The sequence below is a fragment of the Tupaia chinensis genome, unplaced genomic scaffold, assembly GCF_000334495.1.
Source record: "Tupaia chinensis unplaced genomic scaffold, TupChi_1.0 Scaffold138683_1, whole genome shotgun sequence".
Taxonomy (NCBI): domain Eukaryota; kingdom Metazoa; phylum Chordata; class Mammalia; order Scandentia; family Tupaiidae; genus Tupaia; species Tupaia belangeri.
The window spans coordinates 309,006-321,744 of NW_006198576.1; the positions used below are offsets into that span (position 1 = coordinate 309,006).

The window sequence follows — 12,739 nt, forward strand, 5'->3', positions numbered from 1 at the left end:
ACCTCCCTAAAAAAAAAAAAAAAAAAAAAAAAAAAAAAAAGATCCCCAGGTGATTCTAATGCATATTAAAATTTGAGAAACATCCTTCTAGACAGTAGTTTTACTTCTAACTGTGGTTGTGAAAATATCCAAGAGCTTATTTAAATTATAGAACCCTAAATGTTTTGTCATCATGAGAAGTTAATTGAAGTTTGAGCTGCAGCATGGGAATCTCTTTTAAAAAGATTCTGATGTACAGCTACATTGATCTTGTCTAGTATGTTATCATATGTAAAACAAAGTCAAAACCTCACCCAATCTTTAAAGTCCACCATTAATTGTCTTAGAAAAGGCATTATTTGTAATAATTTCTACTCATCTGGTTTATGTACATATGAGAAATAGTATAGTACTTTAAAGAACAAGAAAATAAAAGTCCAATGTGGAAAAAAAAATAAATTAACCTGAGATTACCAAATTTATGGCAAACATGAGATTAGGCAGATGTAATTTTAGAAAAAAAATTTTTAAAGTTTTACAGGGCTTATACCATGCAATACTCATACTATTATTTTCTCTTAAAAAGTCTACCATTAGTTACCAAGTAATCAAACATAGGAACAACAACAAAAAAGTGCAAAACATTTTACATGTACGGGTTTCAACGCCCTGAAGGAAACTTTCTTCAGTATCGGCCTGTTGTGTCTGTAGTTGTATGCTCATTTAATCACAAACACTTGCTTCATTGAGGGGGTAAAATATTCCTCTTCATACTCTTGATTAGTGGTGAGTGGTTCACTTTTCTCCAAAAATGTTCATCAACATAACGGAAAATGTACCAGTGAATATAGATACATAACATGTAGTTTGGTATGTTTATATGAATTGTTGAGAATTCAGCAAAATATTTTCCTTAGCATTATTTAATTAGCCACTAAATAGATAAATGAATTTGCTCAATCATTTATCAGAATTAATCTTTTGTGTCCTAATAATGCCTGGCAGAATCTTACAAATAGTGATTCTATGTTCAAATGAATAAATAATTTGAATTTTTAATATTAAAATGAGAAAAATTGTAAGAAGGCATTTTATATTATCTGGAGCTTGAGAGATATCTAGAGAAGACATAATGATAAAAAGCATTCTTTGAAATCCACAACCCTCATAATAATTTAATAAACTGGGTTGTCATCTTAAAGGAATCAGGATGGTTGCCTTGGAGACAGAGATTATCCTTTTAACTTCTTGAGTCTGTCATTTAAAAGTCTTGATAACATTTTGAATTTATTAACAATGTGTCATATTGTTACAGAAAAATAGCATGCTTTAAACTGGCCATGTAAGCCTTAGACAAAATCATAAACTATCTATGCAACAGTAAGCTTTGTTTTTATTGTAAGTAGATAAAAAAAACTAGTTAGCATAAGTGAAAACATGTAATGTAACAAAATAATGCAGAAAAACTTCACTTAAAAGAAGCTCATTTTTAGGAATCATTTAGTACAATCTATTCACTAATTTTGGTCCCCACCTTCTCATGTTTGCTTGTGTGCCCAAAATCATGAAAGGAGGAAAAAATGGAGGAGAAGGGATTACAGCCTTCATGCGGTAAGGGGGATATTTTCTCTCTCTTCCTCTCTCTCTTATTTCTTTCAGTGAGCACAGGCACCCTTTGGCAAAATTAAAGAATAAATAAATAAAAGAAATTCCCTTTTAGACCCGTTTAGCTCGTTTAAGTAACATATTCCACTTTAAATTTGGCCACTATTTTTTTCTGTTGAGAAGGACATATTTGATTGTCAACATTTTATTATAGAAATAATATATTCATTTATAACTTATTTATTTTTATATAATTTTTTAAAATTTTGAGATAAGACAATCTACTTAAAAACAACTTATTGTCATAATTTGATTACTACATATTTAGCAATTCGATGTTCCAGAAAAGTAATATGAAAGAATGTAATATAAAAAACTTTTGAATAAGTGTGGCAACTTATAAATGTCTTTCAGATACATTACTTAATTTTTGTAAGTAATAAAATTCTGCAACCTTCCCTAGAAATTTAATAGGAAGTAAAAATATTCAGAAATGTACTCTTTTACTTTCTTGAGATTTTCAACTATAGTCATTTTAGTAAAGTTTTTGCGAAGTCTGTCATAAAGAATAAGTAAAATATGATTTACGACATTGACAACACATAGTCATGCCTAAACATTCATTTTATAAGTAGTGCATATTTATTAAGTGGTTAGTATAGGCTACTCATCGTGTTTAACGTTGAAAACTTATTGTGGGATAAAATTCCCACCCTCATCAAATTTAGTACTTAGTAGGAGGGACAGGTAATAATGATATAGTCACATGTCATTTAGCAATGGGGTTAGGTTCTAAGAAATGTGTCATTGGGCAGTTTCATCCTATGAAAACATCGTAGAGTAACTTACACTAGCTAGATGACATGACTTACTACCTACCTAGACCCATTATTGAAGCTTCATACCTATACATTATTACTGTACTGAATTACTGTGGGCAATTATAGCATAGTGGTATTTGCATATCAACGATCAACAGACATGATAAACATGAGATGTGTGAGGCTGTTGTCCCACCCATGGCAACACTATACCTTTATTTTATTTATTTATTTATTAAATAAATGGAGAACACTCTAAAATAATGATTAAAAAATATAGTATAATAAATGCACAAACCAGTTGTTTATTATCATTATCAATATTGTATGCTGTACTTTTCTATGACTGGCTGTGCAACAGTTTTGTTTAGATCAGCATCACTGTAAACACATGAGTAATGCATTGTACATCAACGTTAACAGAACTATGACATCACTAAATGATAGACTTTTTAAGCTCCATTATAATTTTATAGGGTCACCATCATATATGCAGTACATTGTTAACTGAAATGTCATTGCAGAACATCCGACTATAATAACAATAGCCAATACTCACATGACGCTTAATCGATACCCAAAGCTTGCTTTAAATCCTTTACAGTCTAACTTGTTTTAATCTTCGTGTAGACATTGCAGTAGGCGCTATTATGAACTTGATTTGTAAATGAGAAAATCAGGCTTTCACAGCTGGTAAGTCTGGAGATCACATTTGAATTGGGCATATTGACTCTAGTATTATCTTCAGCACGAAGCTCTATTTTAATGCATGTCAGAAATGAGAATATTTTTGTATCACTTTTTAATAGCTTATCTATGTCTAAATTTTCCCATAAAATGCACATTTTAATTATATTAGAAAAACATGTTTTTGACATATTTCATATGATGACTATTATAATATAAAGATATTTTAATTCAGAAGTAGTAATCTAAAAATATGACTAATTTTTATCTATTTCTCAGCAGTATAATAAATTTTATTATTTCTTATTATTTCTGTTCCTCTGTTTATCAGCAATTCACAACTCTCTCAAATTATTTGTCATTATATTTTAGAAAAAGTTTAACTGAGGAGGGTACATTTCATTGTTACCTTCATTGAGAAATAAAGCATAAAAGTCAAGTATAAATTATTTGAGTTCCTTAAATAAAAGAAGGTTGTAAATGCCTTTATAGTCTACCATGCTAAAACTTTCTTGTGATACCAAAACTTTCTTGCTATAGAATGAGAAATGAGTATCAATGCTAATCTAAGAAGAAACATTTACTCCTTTGTTCACTTTTTTTCTTCACTAATACCTCCTTACAAGCTGCCGGAAAAGTGGTACAAGACAGTCAGGAGTAGTTAAAGAAATAGGAACCTACCTTCGACTTCATGCAAGTAACTTGACCTTCTCTTAAATCTTGCAGTATCCTGGATGCTATTACACAGTAGTGGAGTTAGGCATTAGTGCAGAACTGACTCTTTGTTACTAGGCATGGCTACCAAGGGTTTAGTAGAACATAGAGATCCCCTCATTGCCTGTTAAATAACAGATCATTTCACTCTTTTTTCATGTCATTTTTGTCTTCAATTCTTGAAATTCAAAATCAAATTTATACCTTTAAAAACCTTAGAACCAGCAGATGGTGCATGGTTATATGTCACTGGACTCCCACATAGTCGACTATAGTTTGAGTCTCAGACTCACACTAGGCACATGTGTGTGCATGCCTAAAATCTCAAGAGGAGAATGAAGTAGAAGGGATTATGGCATGGCCATTTTCCCAGAAAGTGATTTCCTGCTTCCTGTCTCTCTGTCCCTCTCTGTCTCTCTGACAAGCAAACATGCCATATAGCAAAAATCTCTCAATAAATAAACAAAAACCTAAGGGGAGCCTCACTGGTAGATTGAGACACTTTGACCACTGAGCCTTCCAAGGCAATCTTTAAGATTTACCATATACAAAAATGGCTTATGATTTCAACTACCATCTAGTGTTGTGACTTTATACCTTTTCAGAGATGTCAGACTTTGACCTAGTTCCTTGACCTTCTTTGTCCTTTAGATCTACGTCTGGTTCAGGTTTAAGCAAACTGTTCCTTAATGACCATCAAGATGTTTAGTACAATTTTATGCTATTATACATTATCGACATATTATGCAAAGTGGAAGCATTCAGCTATCTTTGGAGATTATGAAATAACTAGAAACTAGTATTATGTAATACATTTTATTTTGCTTTGTGTTGAAAAACAAGGGCAGTACATTTCTACATTTAATTGCTTGAATTTTCTAAATTCGGTTTTCCGATCTTACATAAATGTATCTTGGCTGGAGAGAGCAACTGAAAGTAACAACTCAAGCATTGTTGGAGTTGGAGAAAAATATCTTTCTGATGTCTAAATTGGAAACATGTTGTTACCCGATTGGACAGGAGCCTGAATGGTCATCATTTCCTGGCTGAAGTATAAGGAGACAGAACAGCATATTACGCCATAGCCTCCTTAGATTCTTCTGACACCTGATAGCCAAGGATAGTGGCTCCAGTGATTAATCAATCCCCAAAGAACATATAATGCTGCACTAAACCATGCAAGCAATATTTAATTTCTCCTTAAGTTTGGATCATCAGAAATAGATTATTTTTTTCCTCCATGAACAGAGAAATAGAGGTATGCACATGCTATTTGAGTTTAGCTATCTGTGCTTGTCTACATTTGCTGTTAGAGAAACATTAATGGACTTAAAGTGACTTTTTAACTAAAGAAAATTAGTTGATACTGCTACAAAATATCTACCCATGCAATTCATCACACTTTCATTCCATGTGACATTTTTCTTTCTTTTTTTTTTTGAAATACACACATACACACACATACACACTTTTTGCTACAGGGCATGTACACTCACCAGGTAGAGAGAGACAGAAAATGAGAAATCGCCCATCAAAGGGGATGGTCACATAGCAATCCCTTCTCCTTCATTCTCCTCTCAGGATGTTGGGTATGCATGGACATGCACCCAATGTGATTTTCAAGCTGCCAGGTCAGGGACTTGAACCACACTAGGCCTTGTGGGATTACAGTGCTTTAACTACCATCCCACCTGCTGACCCCTGGTGTGAACTGATTTTATTCTGTGCATATTTTTCTAAAACTCTGTAGGCCCCACCCCCAACCTCATGTCACTTATAAGTGACCTGAATGGATCTTCTTAAAGCAGTGGTCATCTTCGTGTGTACAAAACTATAGTGCAGAATCAGAAAAAGTACAAAATGTGGTCTTTATCCTTGAAACTGGTGTGAGCTGTAGAACGAGGCAGTGTCTATTCCATTTATCATAGAATAAGAAACAAATACTCTGAAACATACTGCCCTTTTATCAGTCTAATTCTTTAATTTATTTTTATTTTTACTTACATAAAACTTACTATGAAGTGTTTCCAACATGCAATTATTTACCTTCCACTGTAGAGTTACCTCCCTTTCATGTATTTGGGGAAGGGTGGAGAGTATCCATTTACCCTCTGCCTTTCTTTCCTTGAGTTGTGTCTTTGATCCCAGTCTTTCTGATTTTTGTCTTCTTTATTTTGTTCCATCCAGGTAGAGCCCTGTTCATTAGACTTTTACAATTACAGTCTAATGCTCATTCCCTTTGACTGTGTCAAGGCTAAGGGAGGCCAAATAGCTCCTGCTTCTGCCTCTTTCACCTGTTCTCTCTTGTGTAGATTTCCCACTATCCTGCAGGAAGCCCTATTGTGGACCACACATGCACTGTCTAGTCTCACAAGCCACCAACTAACCCAAATCAAAGGCTAAGAAGGCTCCGAAAGGAGTATTCATGCCACATGATCTTCAGAACAAACTCTACTAAAGACACTAATTCACATCTGATCCTAATATGCGAGTTCCAGAATCTGTTCTTTATTTTGTTGAAAGGTCATCAGTTGTCTGTGGATCAACACACACACACACACACACACACATGCACACACACACACGCACACACACACGCACAATTCTACTTCAAAAGGAAAAAATATTTTCAATGGCAATCAATGTAAAGGGCTCCTCATATCATAATCAATGTAGCATTTTGTGTCATTCTCTTATGTTTGAAAATTTCTTTCCATTTCTGTATTTAAGTTAATACCTACTGGGAGTAAGAAACTGGTTATTAAAAGTTATTCCCTTAACACATCCAAAAACAATGCTAATCTTTAACATTTTATTTGCTTGATGGGCTTGAATTATGAAAAGACCAATCTTCATAGCTTCTGTTTATTTGGATAGGAGAAAAGCAGAATGGTATTGGCTGGGGATAATTTCAAGTTTGTTTTTGCAGTTCATTTAAAAATGATTTAACCCTGTAGATGATGTAAGATTTTCAGAAGACTATTTTCTCCCTATAGGTGTAGGTCATCATTATCTAAGAGTAACTTAATGTGAGCCACATATGTAATTTTAAGCTTTTTAAAAAGTAACAAGAGAAATAAAAAAAAATTAAGGTTTTTTTTTCTATTATTTATTTTTATTATTATAATTTCTTTTTTTCCATCACAACACACAAATGAATTTTCCATCCAAAATACACTGTGCATTGGCTCAATCAAGCACATCAACGTACATGTTCTAAGCAAATAATTTCCCAATTCTTATGTCCTGCATACCTTGCCTTTTGTTTTGCCATCCTTGATTCCCCATCCCCCACCCTCTGCTATGACCCATCCTCCTCCCACATTTTCCCTGGCATCCACGGTTTCCCTCCATGCCTCCCCCATCCCCATTCAAATGATCTGCCAGTGAACTTAATTAGTCTAAATATATCCAATAGTTATCACAGCTGACACATACCTATACATGAACTCAAGTCTGACTTTAGGCATAAACCCCAGTGAGTAGAAAGAGCATACTATAAAGTAGAACCCAGCTGGGCCCATACAGCTCACTGCAGTCATCAAATATGCATTTTTTAAAAAATGGTACGAATAGTTTTACCGTATTGTTTTTGTTGTTGTTACTTAACATTCATTCCTTGAGCATCATCACAACATACTAAATGTAATTTCTCATCTAGAATAAACTGCCCAGTGACTCAATCAAGCATGTTATCATCAATAATATTCCACTTCTACTTTCATACTTATGTATACATATATATGGTTTTTTTTTCTCTTCCTTTTTTTTGTTTTTTCCTATGTTTGACCCTCTGCCCTTTCCCACTCTCCCATTACCCCGGAGGGGGCCCGGCCGAAAGGCACGCATTGCGCGGGGCAGAGCCCCTTTTTTTTTTTTTTTTTTTAAGGTTTTTGCTATAGGGTGCATGAGCTCACTGAAAAGAGACAGAAAGGCAATGAGAGGTAAAGTGAGAAATCACCACCCGAGGGCATAACCACACTGTGATCCCTTCTCCTCCATTCTCTTCCTGGGAGCTTGAGTAAGCACACACATACTCCTAGTGTGATTTTCAAGTCACTAGGTCTGGGACCCGAATTATAGTCAGTCATATGGGAATCTAGTACCTTATCTACCATGCCATCTATGGGCCCCTTTGTCAAAATAATTTTAATTTACTATCCTATTTATTTTTTATTTTTTTATGAGAAATACCAGGCTAAATCTTATTTTGGCAAATTTGAGGAACATGGTCCGTGATTTATTAAAAAGGCTTCATGTCAATTTTTTAGGAAAATTTTAAAAGAAATAGTCATAAATGTCTCCTTCATTTTTCACATCTATCTTAATCAAAGAAAACTAGGACATTGAAAATATACCATATTCATATATATATGCACATATATATAGTACATATGTACATTTTTGTACATTTGATCATTGTATATCATTACAACATGCAAAATGAAAATGTCCTGTTTAAATCTATGTATCAGTTAGGATTCAACAGATAGGCAGAACCAATAGGAAGTTATACTGATATGTTTATGTATTAAGGAATTTATTACAAGGGGTTGACTTATGTGATTTTGGAGCTGGCTAACCAAGTCTGAACCCATAGGACAGGCAGCCTAGAAGGGAAAATCACACGCAAGCTGGAGCCCACAAGTGCAAACCAAAGCCCAAAGATAATTTCTTCTCTTGTCCTGGGAAACCTCAGACTCATTTTTAAGGCTTTTCAGTGGAGTCAGACAAGCTCATACCAAATATCCAGAACATCTTAAAGTCAACTACTTAAGGTTTTTAATTACATCTGCAAAACTGCTTCAAGCACTCCTAGATTAGCAGTTATTTGAAAAGCTTGGTATAATAGCCTGGCCAAGATGACCCGTCTGTTAAACCATCATATGCAAAGTGTCTACATTATATCACTTCAAAATGTAATTAATGTAACAATTATCAGTGAGGTATTTTACTTTTATTACACTAAGTCTTAATAATCCAGCCTGTACTTTACAACATACTTCAATTAGAACTAACTGCATACCACGTACTTAATATGCACATGTGTCTAGGTGCTACTGCTTAGGTTTAGACAGTGACAAAGAGTGATTGGGCTAGTTATCATGTTTCTTCAGGGCAGTGGTTCTCAAGTGGGATTAATGCTGCCCTGTTGGGGTATTTGAAAATATTTAAAGACTATATTCACTGTCATGACTGTGAGATGAGTATGGGGGTCCATGGCCGTCTAATCTGTAGAGACCAGAAATAACCATTAAATGTCCTAGGGTGAAAAGAATAGCCCCATCCCACCATCAAATAATATTTAACTCAATCAGAAAGTCAGAGTATTAAGACGACATAACCCTACTATAAAATACAATTTGAAGATAGTAAAGAAAGAGATAAGCCAATGGTTAAAGAAGCAGGAAGATGGAAGTTCCCTATGTCCATTGGAGATCTTTGCTTATTTATACCTCGGACAATTTTTCCAGAGATGTGAATGGGCACCTTTCCTCTTTCATATCTCCATGGCCATCTTTAAGAGATGGGATAAGGTAAAAGAGTGACAGTGTAAACAGTAACAAGATTGATTAGTGGGGAAAATGAGGGAAGAAAATATTCACAGTGGTGTTTACTTCCAAAACAGGTGATTGACAGTCAGTAGCTGTCTTTTTAAGATATCTGGGGTTTTCCTATGGTTGGTCTTAATTTAGCAGACTTCTGGAAAAATTACAAAAATGCAAATGCAAATTTACAAAAGGAGAATTTAAAATGTGTACAGTAATTAGCACCATCTCAGACCATCTGTGGCATATAGTTGTAATAAATAAATAAGTAAATAAACCTCATTAGCATTTTTTCTAAGAAATACATGATATTTAAGATTAAGTCACATTTCAGGGGTAGTAATCATGTTTGTAAACCCTAATCTCAAATTTACATCTATCCAAATTAACTGAAAATTCAGAATTAACTTCATTTTCTAAGCCTTGGCAATGTATGTATACTTAAGCTAGCAGCAAATTGAATATATCTGTTAAAACCTGATATTTAGAAAAACTGTACAGCTAACTTATTCTACGAAATTTGTCACATCTTCTTGCAGTAATTATTGGTTATACGCAATGTCAAATGCTGATTATAAACATAGCTTGGAGTCAATACTTCTGAGATATATTTTCTATTAGATAGTTGTTACAGTTCATTTCACAAATTCTTAATTTAATATGTAAAAACTAAATCTTCCTAAATCTAAATGACATTCTTATTAAGGATTCTTAATTTGTATTGAGAGTAATTGAAATAAAACATAATTATGATTTGTGATTAATTTAGCACAGAAAATGGTGACAACATATCTCAGTAGATGTAATTTTTAAAGCTTTTTCAAATAACTGACTTTTAGATGATTCCAATTTGTTTTCTTATTCCAGTAATAAGCAATTTATAATATGTTACAAAGACTCTTTCCTTTTAGACAGCAACACACTTGCTATATATAATAATTTTGACTTTGTGATAGAATCATAAGGTTTAGGTCACAGCTATGGCTTACATTTTATGTTACCAAGAGTTTTTAAATGATAAATTTTTTATTTCCCTAGAAATTCACAAAGAAAAGACTGAGAAGCTGGAGAAACCTGAGAAGAAAATACAAACTAAAGGTAAATATTTAATTTTGTGTTTCTTCTTGTTTGTTAAAGATTTGTGTGTGTGTGTTCATTTTAGAACAAGAAATATATCATGCTGGGTAAATTCTCTTCACAATCTAAATGATGTATAACGATTTAATGTATGATAAATAATATTAAAAATCAATACAAAATAATAATTATAATAAAAAAGAAAAATTCTCATGTTGAGTATGTTTTTGCTTTAAATATCGAGATTTTTTTATAATAAGTACTTTTACTCTCAGTTAACTTCAGGTATAAATGTATAAATAATATTTAATAATTGGAATCAAAGTAACTTCAAAATACGTGACAATGTTTATATTGTTTAAAACCAGTTTTTAATTACCAAGGTAGCACAATAAATATATTTTTTGACTTAGTGAGCAAATATTTTTCTCATTTTAATAAGTTACTAAAATGAGGCAGAGTTTGATTTTTTTTAAGCCTGACTTTCTCATGCCATGCAAGCCCTTTGTCTGTAGTACAGAGATGCAGAGTCATTATACTACCTCATTGAAGGATGTCATGGCCCTACAGTGTTTTTCCACAGCCTCATGGGTTAGATGGACAGTGACAACATGATGATTCATATCCCTTTCCACTGAACTGAATCCAGTAACTGTGCTCTGCAGCAGAAGCATATTAATAAGACCCAGCATTGTCTTGCTCATCACAGAAATATCACTTTTCTGGGGGTGACCCACGTATTCGTAAAACTTTAAAGAAATGTGTAGAAGTCAAAGGCATTCAAAAGGACGTTTTTCTAAGCATGCCCAGATTAAGCCAATGGTCAGTTACCCAGGAGTTTTGGAAGACCAGGACAAAAAATTAAAATCTCAATTTTTTTTTTTTTTTGCATGTGACACAGACATAAAAATAAAATAATTCGGGTAGAGGATGAAAATGAAATGTCCAAAATTTACTATGTGAAAAATTGACTAATAGAAATTTATCTGTAATAAATATCATGGCTGTAGAGAGTATAGTTTCAAATGATATTATAGAGGTCCTAACTAACTAATAATCACCCCTGCATGTGAATCCTTACCATAATGCTATGTTGCTGGTTTTGGTATTTTAACCTACTGTATCTTTTATGCTTCCTCTTTGTGAAGAGCTCAAATCATTCTGTGGATAATATGTCTTTAATCCTCATGTTTGAGTTCATTCCAGATTGGTCAGCCAACCCCTATATAGGACATTGAAGCCCACTTGATTGAAACCTATTTATATTTGTGCTTAAGGAACTAATGTCTTCTTACTGCTCTCTTTCCTTTTTTTTTGGTTCTTAATTCCTTTGGTCAGGGAAATTGGACACAGCTCTTGGGTACGGATTGACTAAGCGAACCATAGCTGAACTGGCTCTGTGATTCTATCTGCTGGAGGTTAAACAGAAACTCAACGGGTTCCACATGACTGGGGTCGCTGCTGTTTTATCTTGCAGACTGTACTATTAATTTAATAGCAGTGCTGCTGGAGTGGATGTACTGATGCAGATGGCACCATTTGCATTTTGGACCTGGCTCTATTAGAATCCTGCTGTCAAAGACTTTGAGCAGTGGGCTGTAGAAGGGGTTTATTAAAACTAGTAAGTCTTTCATAATTAAAACAGTGAATTTGGCTGAAGTTTAAAATAAATTTCTCAAAGGCTGGGCTGGAGATTAGTGCCCTGAATATATTTCTTGAGAGACCAAATACATTTTAGGAAAGTGACTACTTCTCAAGAAAGAGAAAATGGAGCTTCAGTTTTTCAACACTGAACTGAGCATCAGAGATAGTTTGTTTTATTTCCATTATTTTTCTGTGTGAATCTGATTAGAAGATTTCATTTTATTGCTTAGTTTCCTATCTATCATTGAGGTGGAATGATCCCTGTTTTTTATTTCAAATCATTGAGTAAAAATAAATGTGGTTTTATAACTCTTCTTACATGTAGGTAAGCCACACCACATTTCATTTCATACACTGGTCACATATGGTAGAAATGTAAATTATTGTAAAGCATTTTAAAGTCTTATAAGAAAAGAGAGAGTATTTCCAAGACAACAGTAGCTCATGAAGATTATAAATAAGACAATAAATATCTGAATCTAAAAAGATTAATCATTCTGAAGCTGGTATGTTTAGAAGGTCAATGTAAATTTGGTGATTGTGGACACATCTTATTGCCTATATGTACACACACACACATATATATATATTATTTTCATATATATATATAATTTTCATATATATATTATTTTCATATATATATTATTTTCATATATATATTAT

At 33.3% G+C, this 12,739-nt stretch overlaps 1 protein-coding gene across 1 annotated transcript in view; it reads left to right on the plus strand.

Moving 5' to 3' along the window:
- The window catches only part of LOC102494318 (triadin), a 126,929-nt gene that overhangs the window by 88,269 nt on the left and 25,921 nt on the right, over nucleotides 1-12,739 (plus strand). Inside the window, exon 5 of the mRNA XM_006161620.3 lies at nucleotides 10,394-10,453. Within this exon, the coding sequence (XP_006161682.1) occupies nucleotides 10,394-10,453 (60 nt within the window). The remainder of the gene's footprint in view (nucleotides 1-10,393; nucleotides 10,454-12,739) is intronic.